The 18,300-nt window shown below is 47.8% G+C and overlaps 3 protein-coding genes across 5 annotated transcripts in view; 1 reads left to right on the top strand and 2 right to left on the bottom strand.

Moving 5' to 3' along the window:
* SUPT7L (SPT7 like, STAGA complex subunit gamma) overlaps positions 1-4,773 on the bottom strand; it is an 83,022-nt gene extending 78,249 nt beyond the window's left edge. Inside the window, exons 1-2 of one of the 2 annotated variants that reach the window (XM_029072169.2) lie at positions 4,545-4,773; positions 3,685-3,921 (exon numbers count right to left, since the gene is read on the bottom strand). The gene's annotated coding sequence lies outside the window, so the exon portion shown is untranslated. Of the gene's footprint in view, positions 1-3,684; positions 3,923-4,544 lie in introns of those variants that run through there. The other variant, XM_039913050.1, reaches the window with a different exon arrangement.
* A 4,697-nt stretch (positions 4,774-9,470) lies between these two features.
* Positions 9,471-14,929, top strand: MRPL33 (mitochondrial ribosomal protein L33). Of its 2 annotated transcripts, XM_039913014.1 has the most exons (5): positions 11,165-11,215; positions 11,973-11,991; positions 12,353-12,437; positions 12,849-12,955; positions 14,619-14,929. In XM_039913014.1, exons 1-5 carry the CDS (start codon positions 11,180-11,182, stop codon positions 14,672-14,674), a joined length of 303 nt encoding a protein of 100 aa, XP_039768948.1. In that variant the 5' UTR covers positions 11,165-11,179; the 3' UTR covers positions 14,675-14,929. The 2 variants fall into 2 exon arrangements, with proteins under 2 accessions (XP_001509270.3, XP_039768948.1); XM_001509220.6 differs by lacking the exons at positions 11,165-11,215; positions 12,353-12,437 and adding an exon at positions 9,471-9,543.
* Positions 14,852-18,300, bottom strand: part of RBKS (ribokinase) — an 81,628-nt gene continuing 78,179 nt past the window's right edge. Inside the window, exon 8 of the mRNA XM_007667057.3 lies at positions 14,852-16,884. Within this exon, the coding sequence (XP_007665247.3) occupies positions 16,777-16,884 (108 nt within the window). The 3' untranslated portion in view covers positions 14,852-16,776. The remainder of the gene's footprint in view (positions 16,885-18,300) is intronic.

The raw sequence follows: 18,300 nt of genomic DNA, 5'->3' as shown, positions 1-18,300 counted from the left end.
TTAACAGATGAAGAAACTGAGGCACAGAGAAGCCAGGCGACTTGCCCACGGTCACACAGCAGGAAGCTGGTGGCGCCTCGATTAGGACCCAGGCCCTCTGACTCCTGGGCCAGTGCTCTTTCCACTAGGCCGAGCTGATCCCAGACCACCGACTCTCCCGTTCTTATGCCATCCTCCTGAGCTGGCCCCGCTATGGGTCCAGTGGGAAGAGCACCGTTCTGGGAATCAGGAGACCTGGGATCTAGTCCCGGCTCTACCGGTAGAGAAACGCCTGCAGGAGCCACGCCATCAGCCAGTGGGGAGCGTTTCCGACCGGAGACCCACGAAGCCATTTTGCGAGGGAGGTGGGCCCCGACCGGAAGGAATCTGGAAAGATGACTGGCTCACCTGGACGGCGAAGACTGGGGGCGGCTTCCAAGACAACCTGCTGTGGGACGGTGGCACTCCGGCGTAGCGCCGGCACCTTCCTGAGGTCGCTTCGACCATCGAAAAGTTCCACGTGGAAAACAACCCACCCGCGCTTGCACTTGAACTTAACCTGCTCCAAGGATTTCCACCCCAGAACCAGAGCAGAGTGTTCCGAGTCCCTTCCCAGGTCCCGGCATCTGCCTTAGCAATTTTGCCATTCTGGGCATTGATCATTTTGTGGCGGTCCTAGAATTCCTGGTTCCGGGGCTGACGTCTTACCGATCTGTTATTCGCCGTGTCTTGGCACAAATGTGACTTACAGGCAGAGGTGTTAAGGGTCCTTGACAAACCACCACCGTTATTATTATTATTACGTATTCCTCTGTTCAGGTTTAGGCCTCAGCTCCTCCTTTGTTCTCTAAGGGAGACTTTGTCATCACCCTCATCCTCAGTTGGGATGCCGGGGGCACGGCAGGGGAATTTGCGGGATGGGGGAGCAAAAGAAAGAGCATTTACCTAAGGGTAGGGGCACAGAAGCGTGTGTTCCCTAGATTTCCCGACTTTACAGCTACGGCACCCGTCAACCGGTCAACCCCTGGTACTTCCCGAGTGCCTACTGTGCACGGAGCACTGTACAGAGCGGTCGGGAGGATCCGATAGGGTAGAGTCGGTAGACACGATCCCTGCTCACAAAGAGTTTACAGTCGAGGAGGCAGCTGGAAAAACGGAGGTCTTTGGAGGAGGGTCAGGAAGGGGCATAACCAGGGTCCGAGCCATAAAGGCCTTTGTGCCCTGATGGACACGGGCAACTAGATTACCCGGGGAACCGCCTCCAAGTTTGGAGAAGTCCTGATCTGAATTTTTGGTGCGCTGTGCCAGGGCATTCCCAGATGTACAGTTGGCGTGCTAACTAGGGATTCAGAGAAAAGATCTGAACGGTCACTTAACTTCTCTGTGCCTCAGTTAGTTCCTCTGTAAAATGGAGATTAAGACTGGGAGCCTCATGTGGGACCGGGACCGTGTCCAGTAGTGGATGGAGCCCAGGTATGGGGTCAGAAGGACCTGGGTTCCGATCCCTGCTCCACCTCTTGTCTGCTCTGTGACCTTGGGAAAGTCATTTCCCTTCCTCTTTGCCTCACTTACCTCATCTGAAAAATAAAAAAGGGGATGAAGATTGTGAGCCCCAGGTGGGGCAGGGACCGTGTCCAACCTTATTACCTTGTATCTACCCCAGGGCTTAGAACAGTGTTTGACACACAGTAAGCGCTTAATACATAGTAAGTGTTTAACAAATACCATCACCAGCTTGTATCTACCCCAGTGCTTAGCAAAGGACCTGACACATAGTAAGCGCCCCCCAAAATACAGGTGCACCACAAAAAGTGTGTTTAAACAAGGATTCTGCAGTCTAAATGAAGTCACTTCCGCCGCCCGACACGTTAGCAATAAAAGTTTGGCCCTGCCTCCGGATCGTCAGTCATTTGCCTTCACGCCACAAGATAGCACAGTCCCCGCGTTTTATTACAGTGTTCCTTCTTCGGGTTGTTAACGTGCTTTCGGCAAGTCCAGGTGGTGTATTTTTGCTGCAGAGCTCATTGCCAGGCTTTCGAGAACTTTAGTTTCTACAGTGCCAGTGTACCGGAGAAGGGAGGAAACCTTCTGGAATTTGGTTTGCCAGGGGCTGTCTGTAGGGAGCACTTAACGCACATTTCTGTCATTCACTTATTTTTATTAATATCTGCCACCCCTCTAGACTGTAAGCTCGTTGTGGGCAGGGAATGTGCCTGCTTAATGTCATATTGTACTCTCCCAAGTGTTTAGTACACTGCTTTGCACATAGTAAGCGCTCAATAAATACCATCGAACAAATGAAAGAGCAGCTGCACCCCAAACCAAATAACGTTCCTTAGACAGCTGCAGTGGGGAGGGTTTGGCTGTGCGTCAGTCTTCCCGGACGCAGACCCGCACCCGGACAGGGATCACCAGCGGATCGCCACTTAAAATAATCGATGGCATTTATGGAACACTTACTGTATACAGAGCACTGTACTAAGCGCTTGGGAGAGTACAACGCAGCAGAGTAGACAGACCCATTCCCTACCCACAAGGAGTTTAGAGTCTAGAGAGGGAGACGGACGTTGATATAAATAAATTAGGGATGAGTACATAAGTGCTGTGGGGCTGAGGGTGGGGTGAATATCAAGTGCTTAAAGGGTACTAAGCACACAAGCACCAAATTGGGCCAGGAGTCAGGACTAGGATGTTTAAAACAACATGTTTAATACACGCTGGTTTGATATCCAGCATGGCGTAGTGGATAGAGCACCGGCCTGGGAGTCGGAAGGTGATGGGTTCTAATCCCTGCTCTGCGGCCTTGGGCAAGTCACTTCACTTCTCTGTGCCTCAGTTCCCTCAGCTGTAAAATGGGAATTAAGACTGTGAGCCCCATGCGGGACAGGGACTGTGTCTTACTCGATCTGCCAGTATCCACCCCAGCGCTTAATACAGTGCCTGGCACATAGTAAGCACTTACCGAATACCATAACGATTATCCAGAAGACTCGAAGTCTGTACCTAAGTAACAGAGTCAGAATCCAGTAACTCAGATACTGAGCCTTGAATAGATTTTAATTCAGCCCACTCGTTACCTCACCTCAACCAGACTCCACAGCATTCACCTACCTATCCTACTCCGTTGCTTCCCCGTGCGTAAATGACTTTAATGTCTGTTTCCCCACTAGATCCTAAGCTCCTTGGGGACAAGGATCATATCTACCAACTGCATTGTACTCTCCTGACCACTAAGCGCAGTTCTCCGTACACACTAAGCCCTCGACAAATACCACTCATCCCAGCTAGACCTTCAGGATACAGAGAAGGAACCCCTCAAGTTCATTTTCACTGACACAGATTCAGGCAGCTAACAAAATAAGCCAACCTTTCTTAGATTCAGAACACCAAGGAATACGTTTCTGAAAATCTGACCCGCTTTGACGCCGATTTCAAACTCATCCTCGAACAATGCCTTATGGACACGCACAGTTACCCCAGAAGGGGAGCCCGCTTCGGTAGACGCACAAGAATTTTAGTATTTCCTTCCACTGCTTTCACGTCATTCCTCCCTTCCCCGCAAATGACCTCCCCAACATTAATTACTCACATTTCACAGCATTTGGTATACTTTACTGCGTTCTTTTAGTGATGATAAATCCGAGTAACTCTTATTACCAATTACCAGCAGCCCTAATGATAATGCCTCATCATTTGCCTACTAACCTGTGAACACCGTTAGCTCCTGGGCAGCTTCTCTTTCTTTGAGGAAAGAAACGAGTCATTTGGTGGATGACAGGAGTAATTGTTGAATACAAGTATCAGAGGCCGGGATGGCGTGGCATTGGTGGAGGTCAGAGGCAGAGTGGGCCAGCTCTGAACGGAGACCAGACCGACGTGGGTAGAGGGACAAGCGGGGTCCAGGCAGAACAGGCTGGTCCCAGAGTTGCAAGCTGCAATTGGCTGTGTGAAAAACTGAGAGTCACCAAAGAGAAATCAGGACCGGAACTAGGCAACTGGTATTAATCAAGCACTTGACCTAGTGGAAGACCTCAGCTGCCTCAGAGAGCTTCTTAAAGAGTGCTGATGAAGACTATTTGCAGGTAGGGGCTTGCCAGGTGCGGGATATCAACCCTCCAAGCAGCTACTGCATAAGGCCCCTTGACCGGCAGGCCCCCTGGTTTCCCTCCACCCTGCTTTAACTGACTCCTCCCCAAAACTCCAGCAGATGAGTGAGGCGCGATACCACTTGACTGTTCGTTAGCGGTTACCATGTGGCAGGCCCTGTCCTAAGCACTGGGGTAGATACAAGCTAATCAGATCGGCCCCAATCCACGTTCCACCTGGGGCTCACCATCTTAATCCCCATTTTAAAGATGAGATAACAGAAATACAGTGAAGTTAAAGTGATTTACCCACGATCACACAGCAGACAAGTGGCAGAGCTGGGATTAGAACCCAGATCCTTCTGATTCCCAGGCCTGTGCTCTATCCAAACTCTGCGGCTTCTCTAGATGCTTTTCTCCCGAACGTTCGCTGATCCTAATATTAATTACAGATTTGCAAGGAATAGAGATGAGACTTACCAGTCTGTGCTTCCCAGGATCACTTTGGGAACCTTCTCAGAGATGGGAGCTGCACTGGCCATCTGCCAGTTCTCCATCTGTAACGGCAGGCTCCACGCTCTTGCCAAAAGTCTTGTAACTTCCACGCAGAACTCCTTAAAACTGTCGGAGCTGTTCGTTTTCTTTTGGTGTGGTCTGTCAGCGTGGTCTAAAACGTCCTGTGTGATTGCTGAATTTGGCCCAATTCCTTTGACCTGTCGGATACAAAGAACATTTGGGTGAGGGCAGGGTTAGACCAGGCCTAAGGCGCAGGGGACTCTGGCTCAGAGCGGTACCTGTTTCCCAGAACCCAGAACAAGTGAAGAGCTGCTTTGAGCTGGTTAAGAGACTGGTGGGCCAAAGTACTGTCAGTCTTCAACCACTTTAGGAAAGGCAAGGATGCCAGGGACAAGTTGGGTGGTGGGGTGTCGGGGCCAATTTCCCCATAAGGCAAATTATGCAAATGCTTTAGAGTCCCGTTATACCAAGAAGCCCTGGTGTTATAATAATAACAATCGATTGTATTGACTGCTTTATGTGTACAGAGCACTGTACTAAGTGCCTGGGAGAGTACAATAGAGCAGACACATCTCCTGCCTACAATGAGCCTACAATCTAGAGGGGGACACAGACTTTGAGATAAATAAATTACGGATATATTCATAAGCGCCGAGGAGACGGGAAGGGGGATGGATAAAGGGACCAGATTAAGGTGATGCAGAAGGGAGTGGGAGAAGAGGAAAGGAAGGCTTAGTCGGGGAGGGCCTCTTGGAGGAGATGTGCCTCCGAAAAGGTTTTGAGGTGGGGAGAGTCACTGTTGGTCGGATATGAAGAGGGAGGGCGTTCCAGGCCTGAGGCAGGGCACGGGGGAGAGGTCAGAGGTGAGATAGACGAGATGGAGGTACAGTTAAAAGGTTGGCACGTAGGGGACGGCATAAGCAGTAGTAACAGAAATATCTCACTGGAGAAGAGCAATACGGGACAGAAATTCCAAATGGCCCAAAACACTGTGGAAGGATTGTTCCAAAGATCACCCAAACAGGACATATAAAGTGAGCCCAAAGACTTAACTTTTTAGTCATGGGCAGGACCGGGTGCAAAAAGGGTAGGTTGGAGAGCCACATGGCAATACCGATCATAACTCGATCCAATCCAATTTCCCCCAAGGGCCCCCCTCAAAAAAAAAATCGAAACCAGGGTTATGAAATTATAGAAAAAGAAGCTAAGATAAAATACAGACTTGGAAAGCTAAAATGTAGCTAAAAGCCAGGTAAGATATTAGAAGCTTGAAGGCTATTGAAAGCCACTATATTAAAGGCATAGGTAAAACATCTGCCATAAAAATGGAAGAGGCAACTACACAAAACACTGCCTGGCTACCTGGCAAACTAAAATAGATCACCAGAAAGGGAAATGCAGCCTTAAAAAATTGGAAGGCTCACCCAAGTGAGAATACGAAAGCAGCAACAGATTAGGGAAAAACAAGAAATCAGGCAGGATAAAACAAAATTTGAAGAACACCTTGGAAGGCATAGGAAGGATAGCGATAAAAATGTTCAAATATAGCAAAAGCAGGAAGTCAGTTAGTGAAATCAGAAGGACTACTTGATGATCTTGGCATAAAAGGTGCTCTTGGGAAGAAAAAGGAGACAATCAAGGCTTAAAGAATGATTTAGTTCAGTACCGCTGAGAAAGATGTTCGGGAAAAAAAAGAAGCATGCAAGTGGAAAGAGTACGGGCCTGGGAGTTAGAGGTGCTGGATTCTAATCCCACTTCCGTCACTTCTCTGCTGTGGGATCTGGGGCAAGTCCCTTAACTTCTCTGTGCCTCAGTTACCTTGTCTATAAAATGGGGATTAAGACCATGAGCCCTATCTGGAACAGGGACTGGGTCTAGCCTGATTATCTTGTAATAACCCAGTACTTAGTGCTGTGCCTGGCACAAAATAAGAGTTTTATAAATACCATTTAAAAAAAAAAAAGATTCCCATAACCAGGGCTGACCTACCTATGAAATCAACCCTTAGAAGTCCTGGCGTGAGCATTTAAGAATGGGTGCTTGGGGAGGGAAGGAGGGGAAAGTTTTTCTACTTGTTAGCGCTGCTGCCCCACCGAGGGCAGATTCTAGAATCTGCCTTGCAGACACACAAGGTAGACACTGCCGGGCAAGGAAAATTGAAAGCCCTGTCTGTGCACCAAAAGGCAGGAACAGGGCAGTGGTTGTTTAGGAGCAGAAGTGTCATTCGAAAGGAGGGACACGTTGTCGGGAATGCGGTCTCCCAGCACCGCAGCAAAATGATACCGCGACGGTGCCAAGACGCATTTGGTTCTGCAGCCCCTCGCTACTCGTTTTTAAGCTTCTGAACTTTCATGTAGAAGAACAATCTACATTTTGGCCAGTTCTCCCTCTTTGCCGGGTGGTCTGATTTGCCCCCATCTTTCTTAAATGATTCTCTACCTTCCCGTCAAGCCAGTGCACTTCCACACCTGTGGATCACCTCCTTGCCGCGACTGTCAGCTCAGGTGCTATCGCACTCATCCGTCGACCCCAGCTGGGAGTTCTGAAGCGATAGCGACCTTACGCCGCTTATGCCACTTTAGAGGTTTATCCCTCCGGCCCCAGTCCCACCTGCTCCCGAGAGTTCCCGGAACTTAGCACGGTCTGCCCCGTGGCCTCACCCGTGTACGCGGAGCCCAGATCTCGGGCACGGAATTGGTAGGATTCCGAGAATGCTGACTTGGAAATCCTAGACTTTAGTTCCCGTCTCCCAACCCGAAACTGGGCCCGAAGAGCCGACTGGCAGTGGCCAGCAGCATCCGCACACAACTCCTGCCCTAAAGACCCCGGGCATTCTGAGAACTGTGGGCGCTTTCCTCAGCAGGAAATGCAAAAGGCTCCCTGGGGTGGGTTAAGAAGCGCTTTCCGTGATGGCAGCTTGTGGCTAACCATACTCACCGGGGGCGGAGGCCTCACCCAGACACGGACCTGTGGAAAATCTCACGAGCAGCAGACATGACCCAACTGGAGTTGGAAAAGTCCCAGCAGTCGGCCCGGCCCAGCCCAGCCCAGCCGCCCCCGGGGCCCTGGCATTTGAGCTGGGACGAGGGTGGAGGCCTCGTTCAGGAAAAGCTTTTCGCCCGAGAGCCACCCGCCCCGTTCCCTTAAAGAACAGCACGGAGCCGGGATTCGGAGGGACCTGGGTTCTAAACCCACCTCCGCTGTCTGTCTGCTGCGTGACCTCGGGCAAGTCACTCCACTTCTCCGCGATTCAGCTACCTCTGCTGCAAAATGGGGATTAAGAGTGTGAGCCCCGTACGGAACACGGACCGTACCCAACCTGATTAGGTTGTATCGACCCCCGTGCTTAGTTCAGTCCCTGATGCACAGTAAGCGCTTAACAGTTTACTGGCAAGAGCAAAGGGTTGGGAGTGAGAGGATGTGAGTTCCAATCCCGGCTTTGCCTCTTGTCTGCTGTGTGATCCTGGGCAAGCCACTTCACTTCTCCGGGCCTCCGTGACCTCATCTGTAAAATGGGGATGAAGATTGTGAGTCCCACCTGGGACAACCTTGTATTTACCCCAGCGTTTAGCATGCTCGTCACATAGTAAGCGCTTAACAAATACCAAGTTATTATTATGACTATTATCCAGGGGGTTTAGAACAGTGCTTGGCACAAAGTAAGCGCTTAACAAATACCAAATTATTATTATGATTATCACCTCGGGGCTCAGAACAGTGCTTGGCACATAGTAAGGACTTAACAAATACCATATTATTATTATGATTATTACCAGGGGGCTTAGAACAGTGCTTGGCACAAAGTAAACGATTAACAAATACCAAATTATTATTATGATTATCACCTCGGGGCTTAGAACAGCGCTTGGCACATAGTAAGGACTTAACAAATACCATATTATTATGATTATCACCCGGGGGCTTAGAACAGTGCTTGGCACATAGTAAGCGCTTAACAAATACCAAATTATTATTATGATTATCACCTCGGGGCTTAGAACAGCGCTTGGCACATAGTAAGGACTTAACAAATACCAAATTATTATGATGATTATTACCCGGGGGCTTAGAACAGTGCTTGGCACATTGTAAGCGCTTAACAAATACCAAATGATTATTATGATTACTACCCCGGGGGCTTAGAACAGTGCTTAGCAGAAAGTAAGGACTTAAATACCAAATTATTATTATTATGATTATCACCAGGGGGCTTAGAACAGTGCTTGGCACATAGTAAGGACTTAACAGATACCAAATTATTATGATGATTATTACCCGGGGGCTTAGAACAGTGCTTGGCACATAGTAAGCGCTTAACAAATACCAAATTATTATGATGATTATTACCCGGGGGCTTAGAACAGTGCTTGGCACATAGGAGGCGCTTAACAAATACCAAATTATTATGATGATTATTACCCCGGGGGCTTAGAACAGCGCTTGGCACATAGTAAGGACTTAAATACCAAATTATTATGATGATTATTACCCCGGGGGCTTAGAACAGTGCTTGGCACATAGTAAGGACTTAACAGATCCCAAATTATTATGATGATTATTACCCGGGGGCTTAGAACAGCGCTTGGCACATAGTAAGGACTTAAATACCAAATTATTATGATGATTATTACCCCGGGGGCTCAGAACAGTGCTTGGCACATAGTAAGGACTTAAATACCAAGTTACTATGATGATTATTACCTGGGGGCTCAGACCAGTGCTTGGCACATAGTAAGCGCTTAACAAATACCAACTTATCATGATGATTATCAGCTCGGGGCTGAGCGCAGTGTTTGGCACATACTAAGGACCTAACAGCCCCTTTCCCGCTATTATAATTTAGGAGCAAGGGGCGAGGCCTCCGTGACCCGGAAGTGGTTGCCCAGACGGGCCGATGACCCGGAAGTAGAAGGGCGGGCAAAGCGTCCGGCGCCTGCCGCCATGTTCCTCACCGTGGCGGCCCGTAAGCGGGGTCGGGGGGCGGCGGAAAGGGCGTTGTTGGAGGCCGGCGCCATTGCAGGGGCGGCCGGGATGTGGTCGGCCGACGGCCGACGGGGTCGTTCCCTTCCTCGGGGTCGGCGGGTGGCCGGCGCCCGCCGCGCCGAAAGACTACAACACCCGGCATGCCCCGCGCCCCGCCCAAGTCTCGCCTGGACTTCTCGCGAGCTTTGCCCCTTGGGGGAGGGGCGGGGGGAGGGAGAGGATCCTGAGAGTCTTGTTGGTATTTGCTCAGCGCTTGCTAGGGTAATAAGACTAATAATGATGGTATTTGCTCAGCGCTTGCTAGGTGCACAGCACTGTTCCAAGAGCTGGGGTTATAAGACTAATAATGATGGTATTTGCTCAGCGCTTGCTAGGTGCACAGCACTGTTCTAAGCGCTGGGGTAATAAGACTAATAATGATGGTATTTGCTCAACGCTTGCTAGGTGCACAGCACTGTTCCAAGCGCTGGGGTTATAAGACTAATAATAATGGTATTTGCTCAACGCTTACTAGGTGCACAGCACTGTTCCAAGAGCTGGGGTGATAAGACTAATAATGATGGTATTTGCTCAGCGCTTACTAGGTGCACAGCACTGTTCCAGGCGCTGGGGTGATAAGACTAATAATGATGGTATTTGCTCAACGCTTGCTAGGTGCACAGCACTGTTCCAAGCGCTGGGGTGATAAGACTAATAATGATGGTATTTGCTCAACGCTTACTAGGTGCACAGCACTGTTCCAAGCGCTGGGGTTATAAGACTAATAATGATGGTATTTGCTCAACGCTTGCTAGGTGCACAGCACTGTTCTAAGCGCTGGGGTAATAAGACTAATAATGATGGTATTTGCTCAACGCTTGCTAGGTGCACAGCACTGTTCCAAGCGCTGGGGTGATAAGACTAATAATGATGGTATTTGCTCAGCGCTTGCTAGGTGCACAGCACTGTTCCAGGCGCTGGGGTGATAAGACTAATAATGATGGTATTTGCTCAACGCTTACTAGGTGCACAGCACTGTTCCAAGCGCTGGGGTTATAAGACTAATAATGATGGTATTTGCTCAGCGCTTGCTAGGTGCACAGCACTGTTCTAAGCGCTGGGGTAATAAGAATACGTGGCTCAGTGGAAAGAGCCCGGGCTTGGGAGTCAGAGGTCATGGGTTCGAATGCCGGCTCTGCCACCTATCGGCTGTGTGACTGTGGGCAAGTCACTTCACTTCTCTGTGCCTCAGCCACCTCATCTCTAAAATGGGGTTGAAGACTGTGAGCCCCACGTGGGACAATCTGATGACCCTGTATCTCCCCCAGTGCTTAGAACAGTGCTCTGCACATACTAAGCGCTTAACAAATACCAACATTATTATTATTATACTACAGGTTAATCAGGTTGGACCCGAACCCAGGCCCCCATGGAGCTCACAGTCTTAATCCTCATTTTACAGATGAGGGAACCGAAGCCCAGAGATGTGAAGTTAATCGGCCAAGGTCACGCAGCAGACACGTGGCAGAGGCGGGATTCGAACCCCGGTTCTGAGCCTGACTCCCAGTCCCGTGCTCTGCCCGAAAGCGCTTAGTACAGTGCTCTGCACACAGTGAGCACGCAATAAATACCACTGAATGAATGAAATCCAGTGGAGCCAAATTCTTTGCTCTGTGAGTCATTTAATAATAATTATGGTATTTGCTAAGCGCTTACTATGTGCTCAATATACCAATTCGAAATTCACGTAGGGTGTTCGTGACCGCTTTGGGGAAAGAAAGCCTTCTTTTGACGAATTTCTCTAGGCCTATAACAAGTTATATTACAGCGCAAACAGGCTTTCTGCTTGCTTCAGGTTTTTTTGTGTGTAAATTAACAAGATGACTAAATGGAAAGACTTACCCTCATAATATATTTTCCTGTACCCTTATGATGATAAGGAAAATGTGACAGCCTTTTTGTTGCTTGGTGTTTGGAAAGGCTGGATGTACTAATTAAAGGTAAATTGGCCAAGAATTCCAGCAGGAATATGTTGTTCTAGATTACTTTTTTTACATGTATCCTATGAGATTTTTAAAATTATTATTTACTGTGCGCTTACTCTGTGCAAAGTACTGTACTAAGAGCTTGGGAGAAGACAACATAACATCAGACACATTTCCTGCCCACAATGAGCTTACAGTCCAGAGGGGGAGACAGACATTAATATAAATAAATAACAGATATATACATTGGTGTCGTGGGGACGGTAGGGGTGTGAACTGCAGGTGTACACCAACTTTGTGGGTTATTACAGTTGCCCGCAGTGGATTAATACATCCTTTGATCACTTTGGGGGCAAGACCTAGTAGTTTAAAATTTATGTGACCTAAGATAATCAAGCAATTTTTTTTTTCTCTTTCCCTCAAAACCTTTCTCTGCTGCAAAAAGTTGCCAAGAGCAAATCAAAGTAAGTAATTTTTAAACATTTGCTTCTCGTCTTGCTAGTCAGAATGCTCATCCACAATAGGTGTCTCTTTCATAATAATTATCATTATTATTTATCAGGTACTTACTCTGGGCTAAGTACCGGGGTAGACACAGGGCTGTCAGATTGGACCCAGTGCCAATTTCACATGGAGTTAACAGTCTCTCTTACCCCCATTTATAGATGAAGAAACAAGAGGCCCAGAGAATGAAAGTGTTTTGCCCAGAGCTGGAACTAGAACCCAGAGCTTTTGACTCCTAGTCCCTGTTTTTTCCACTAGGCCTTGCACACCCCTCTCCTCAAAACTGTTGTCCAATGGTTGTCCATCTCCTTTCCCAAAAAGCAAAATCCTTACCATTGGTTTCAAGCTTCTCCATACCTTATCACCCATCATTGAGGAAGAGAACAAACTATGGGAAGAAGAAAAGGTATCTCGGACTATTTGTAATTATGGGAAGATTAAGAATATCCCTGCTCTCTCATTTCCTCATCTTTTGCTTTTTTTCTTGTTTCCTGGGCTTCTCTCCACCCCTTTCCCTCTTTGATGTCTTCTACTTTGCTTGTTTGTGCTTTTTTCTCCCTTCACTCTTTTTTTTCCTCTTCTAGGAAGTTTTTCCTTTCTGCCTTTCTCATACCTGGGACTTTTCCCCTACCTTGCCACAGTGACTAATGAGAGTTACTTTAATGGGCGCCAAACCAGAGTGATGTGCTTTTTATGAAAAAGGAAGGACATTAGGGGAGCTTTTTCAGAAAGGTCTAAACCACGCTCCTAGACCACCTAGTCGGCAGCTTTAGCCTTTTCCTCCAGCGTCTAACGATTTTTTCTTCTGATCTTTAAGGACGCTTCTAGTGAAAATGGTGAGCCAAGCCGGGACGGGTTTCAGCTTCAATACGAAAAGAAGCCGGCTGCAGGAGAAACTGGTCCTATTGCACCATGATCCGATCGGTAAAAACGATAGCATTTGCTCCAGAAGAGTGGCAGACAGTTAAGAGGTTATGGCAGAAAAGGAATCCAGTAGCCTGGGATAAATAAAGATTGTAGGACTTCTGGATCGAATCGAACTAGTGTTTTTTTGAGCTCCTTGGACTGTAAGTTCATGGGCAGGGAATGTGTCTACTAAGCGCATAGTACAGCGTTCTGCACAAAATAGGGGCTCAATAAATACAATTGATACTGGTCACTATGCAAGGAGTGAGAGGGCTTATTAAGATTTGGGCGCCTTGCCCTGGGGAATTTGCAGTAGAGGGTGGAATATAAAAGACTGAAAGAGAGAGAGAGAAAGAAAAGAGAAAGAAAGGGTGTAAAGGAAAAGACTGATGTGAGACATGTAGTGGCCTAGAAGAAAGAGCACAAGCAAGGAAGCCAGAGGGCCTGGACCTGGATTCTAATCCCGGCTCTGCCACTTGTCTGCTGTATGACCTTGGGGAAGTCACTGAACTTCTCTGTGCCTCAGTTTCCTCATCTGTAAAATGGGAATTAAATTTCCACTCTCCCTTCTACTTAGAGCATGTACCCTTTTCGGGACAAACTGTCCGATCTGATTGTTTTATATCTGTCCCGGTGCTTAGTATAGTGTTTGGCACGGATTAAAGCTTAACAGATTCCACTGCGAGTATATTAGAGAGGAGTGGCTGGATTTGACAGTAGAATGAATGTCAGACCAGGAATAAAGAGGGGTTAAAATGTCACACCAGTGTTGTGGGCCTGAAGGACTGGCAAGATGGTGACTTTGCCAGTGTTGCTGGGCAGGACGGGAGGGATTAAATGGAGAGACAAGGAGCTCCATTTTGGTCAAGTTTGATTATAAAGTGATTTTAGGCAAAGTGAGGGATGTAGCCCTTGATGGAGGCGGGGAGGAGGAGGGAAGAAAAGGAGAGAGAAAGACTAACTTGAGTCACCCATGTATTTGGAACTTGAGAATGGATAATCTTTCCATGGGAGCGGGAGGGAATCTGGCAAACGGACCCAGTGAGACAGGGTGGAAGAGGAGGTAAGGGTGGACCCGAAGGGGTGATTTGAGAGGCAGGGGGAGGAGGATAGCCGTGGAGGAGAGTACCCCAGAATCCAAGGCCAGAGAGGGTGTGGAGGAGAAGGGGTAGTCAGTCATATGCGGGTGAGCGTTTGCAGATGAGAACGGTGAAAAGACGTTGAGATTTCTCTTCGAAAGCTTGGCCGTTTCGGAGGAATTATGTTGGAAACCAGATCGAAGTGGATTGGTGGGGAGGAACTGGAAGAAGTGAGAATGAACGGTGAACTCAGAGAGATCAGAAATAAATGGGAGGAGAGAACTCATGAGCAGGGGGCCTTCTAAGTGCTAATTGAAAGCCGTGAGGGAAGAGGGAGAAGTTAGCGATCGGAAACCCGGAGGCAGTGGGTTGGGGGCGAGGGCTGACGGCAGGCCGGAAGGGAAAGCTTAGGATGCGAAGGAGGAGGGAAAGAGGATGATCTGGAAGTGAGGAGGAGAGGGTTGTCATTAGAGCTGGAGGGAGGTGGCCAGGATCACTGGGGAATGGAGCCCTTGTTTGACGAGCTCACGCTTTTGGACGGCAAAGTCGCTAATAACAGCAAGCAGCAGAGTTTACCACTGAAATCTGTTTCTCTTTCTTAGTGAACAAACGTGTCCTCTTTGTGGAGAAGAAAAAATCCGCTCCATCTAAACAATAGCGTGAAAATGGACTGGATTTATAAATGAGGAAGACTCTTGGGGGGAAACACTGATTCAGAAATCCTGCAGTGTGAGCTAAAAGAAGAGGAAATGGCCTGGAATGGCTGCCTCCTGTGATTTGAAGGCCATTGTGAAGGGAAACAATGCAGCGAAAGAAAGTTCTTCACTTCGGGTCATTTATCATTGCATCAAACATTTATTTATCTTTCAGGTTATTTTAATAACCCGCAATAAAAATTTTAAAATAGCCAAGACTATTGTTTCGGTGGTGTTATTTTCCACTTCTTTTTTAAACAACCGTACTGTTCAGAAAAATCTGACCATTGTTTCGTGTTCTAAACAGAGAGGGAAACGTTCCACGTCCAGAGGTTTGGCACGAGGGTTGTCCTCACCCAGGAGGAAGAAGTAACCTTGCAGAGTGGTCCTTTGGATACCGAATGACGACGATACTGCTGATCCTGTGGTTGCTGGCTCCCGGGGCAGGAGCCGGGACTTGGGAGTGGAGTAGAAATTCCCTTTCCTCATTTCCTCTTCTCTCACTCCCTTCTGTGTCACCCTCATGTACATAGCCATTACTTACATTAATGTCTTTCTCCCCCTCTAGACCGTAAGCTCATGACGGGCAGTAATGGGTCTACCGGCTCTCCCAAGTGCTTAGTACAGTGCTCCGCACACGGTAAGTGCTCTGTAGGTACTATTAAGGAGAAACCAGTCCAGTTGGCTTTATTCTGAACCTCGGTCTCATCCTGTCCTCCCAGCTAACTTCGGGAACGTCAGGCTGGGGCAGAAGGGAGCCCTTCAGCCTTCTTTCACCAGCTTTGCCCTCGTCTCTGGAGACGTGTTTGAGAAATCTCACTTGGAAGTCTAGAGAGGCAGACTTTTCCAGCTTCACCACTCCTGCGTTTCACTTTAATCAAACCAGGACTGTGTTAAGCAACTCCGCAGTCCTACAATACTTCACGTCCTGCTGCTTCAACCTTCCCCATTTCGGACTGATTTCGGGATGGCCGAGCGAGAGGGTAGGGTTGAGCTATTTTCCCACTAGAAGATTTGCGTTTTCAAGTGAGTAATAAGGTCTTCCTCAAGAATTTCTTCATTCCTCAAACCAAGGCACTTGATTAGAGAGCTAGGGCTACGAACAGCCGAAAAAGAAATCCGGTCACAGGCGTGAAGTCAGTCGGGCACCGTGGGCCAAGGCAGCCCAGCCTCTGGGATGAAATTCAGAGCTGCTTTTGTGGGTCCAGGGGCTGAACTGTTGGCAATCAGGGCATCTGAGAGGTTTGTGGCACTGCTGCCTCAGCTCTATTTTGGAGCCAGGCCTAAAAATAACCACTCCGTTCTATGGCTGAGGCGTGGTGAGGACCGGAGTGCAATGTGTACGACTTCAGACTGAAGAGGGCCAATGTTTCAGTTTTGGGATCGGTGAAGAGTGTTTCCAGATTTGGCCCACGGGATCCTTTCAGAACTCTTCTACTTTGACACCCCTCTGCAAGAGGCTTCTCCTTCCTCTCTCCCACGGCCTCCTTTCCCAGCTGAGGGGCATTTCGCTCCTGCTGTTTCCCCATTTACCTGGGAGATTTTTTTTTTTTTTTTTTTTTTTTTAACGGTGGAGAGAAGGGCTGTGGAATATATTCTGAAGTGAGGGGAGAGGGTTTAAATACATTTTATCGATTAGTTGAGCTTCCTTTTTGTTGTGACTGTAAGGAATCATTCTGGCCACCGAAAAGACTTACATTTTATAAAAACAAAAATTCCACTTGGGGTTTGGAGCAGTGTGAAACAGGGATAGGACGGAAAAAACCTTACCTAATGTCCTCAGCTGAGCCAACGTAAAAATAAGTGTTGTATGCCCAGGGACCAATCACCCTAAGATAGATTTGAAAGGTCGTCTTATTGCAAAGCATGATTATTGACAAAAATAAAGACCAAGTTTCATAAATCTAAAAAGGCAAATTACAGTGTTTGAGGTACATGAGGCATCTCTTAATTTCCCCATTCGTAATCAAACTGTATACTCATAAACCATTACTGAATTAAAACAGATTATGCGGTAGGTCCTTTTTGAAGGGATAAGAACTCTGAGTTCCCGAAGACTGGACACTCACTGATGCAATAAAATTGGATCTCGCTGAATCATTTCTTCCACGGATAGGTTAGGATGGTATGCCAGGTAGAAAGCCAGAGCGCCCACGAAGCTATCTCCAGCCCCCTGCAAATGAAAGCACAGGAATGTAAATAACGTCGTGGTACCTGAGGTGTGAGCGTCACTCCTTGTTCCGTGTTAAGAAATGGTATTAGTAAATGTCCTTTACTAGTCCACCGTGTGCTCCACTGTCACCTACCATTTGTTAATGGTGTCGTGTCTTTCAGTCTTAAGTAAAATTCGGTTGAGTACCCGTAACGTTGGCAAGAGAACAAATTTCACGTTGCTTTTTCCCTACCCCTTCTCCACTCGCTCTCACGCTGAAGACACTGCAGTTGGGGAGGTGGGGATGTCAGTTCGATAACTTTCCGTGGGGATAAAAATATCTAATTATGTAAGTGATCGGAAGGATTAGGTAATGAAGAAAAAACGTCTGACGCCCGCAACCCATGACGGAAGCGTTGTGTGGTGCGGGCGGTCGGGAAGAAAGGGAGCTACTCGGCCACTTGATACTGGGAGAGTTGCATTGTCTGCAGGACGTCATTCGGGGCAAACGGTGGGGGCGATTAGAAGAAGCGGCGGATGGAACTGAGGAGGCTCGGGAGGAATAGGTTGCGGGACCATCAGGTGAGAACCGAGTCAGGACTAAAGGAACGGCCACGACCTTTGAGAGAAGGGAGGTGGATCTAAAAATGCAGAGGAAGAAAGCACCATTTGGAAACCACTGAATGGGAGGAGGGGAGATAGACAAGATTCCTCCTCTGGGTGACTAGATTAATTGTGATCTGTTCTCGCTCCTACCTCTGCAGTTTAGCCTGCCCCTCTGTTAAAGTGACCTTCCCTTCATCTCTCACCCCACAATTACCACCACAGACATCACCATCTTCCACTCAGGGCAGAAACAGAAGGGCAGAGGAAAACCCTCCTTTCCATTGATACCGTTACTAATTTACGGGGCTAGATTGCCTTTCACATTCATTGAAAACGTTATGATAATCAAGAGACCTAAAATTAATGATGCTAGAGTTGAATGTTGAACAGGATGGAGAAGCCCCATCAATTAAAAGCACTTATAGTGTGCCTATTATAACCAGAGTACTGTACGAGACCCTTGGAACATATAAAAGAAGCCCTCGAGGAGTTTACTAATGAAACGGAGGAACTTTCCAATTTACGCCTCACAATTCCACATGCTGTAGTAATTCTCCGAGACCAGGCCGTGCATGATATAACAGGCTTGATGTTTAAAGGGGGATGCCATAACCAGATTCTGCCTAGTTGGAGACTAGATTTCCTCACTTTTTTTGAGCTGCGATTACACGTAGTAATAATAATAGTGGTATTTGCTAAGCGTTTACTACGTGCCAGGCACTGTATGAAGTGGCGTGGGCGATAAAAGCAAATCACGTTGGATACGGTCCTCTGGCCTGCAATGTCCTGCATGAGTCTTAATCCCTATTTTATACATGAGGTGACTAAAGC

Source organism: Ornithorhynchus anatinus, chromosome 9 (genome assembly GCF_004115215.2).
Source record: "Ornithorhynchus anatinus isolate Pmale09 chromosome 9, mOrnAna1.pri.v4, whole genome shotgun sequence".
Taxonomy (NCBI): domain Eukaryota; kingdom Metazoa; phylum Chordata; class Mammalia; order Monotremata; family Ornithorhynchidae; genus Ornithorhynchus; species Ornithorhynchus anatinus.
The sequence above is the reverse complement of the archived record's forward strand: the minus strand, read 5'-3'. Positions and strand labels throughout refer to the sequence as shown.

Excerpts from the sequence above, each read along its gene's own strand:
- MRPL33 (XM_039913014.1), top strand. The coding sequence starts at position 11,180 with ATGAATGAAATCCAGTGGAGCCAAATTCTTTGCTCT. Across the intron at positions 12,438-12,848 it reads AACTATGGGAAGAAGAAAAG|GACGCTTCTAGTGAAAATGG; the intron begins GTATCTCGGACT and ends CTGATCTTTAAG. Across the intron at positions 12,956-14,618 it reads ATTGCACCATGATCCGATCG|TGAACAAACGTGTCCTCTTT; the intron begins GTAAAAACGATA and ends TCTCTTTCTTAG.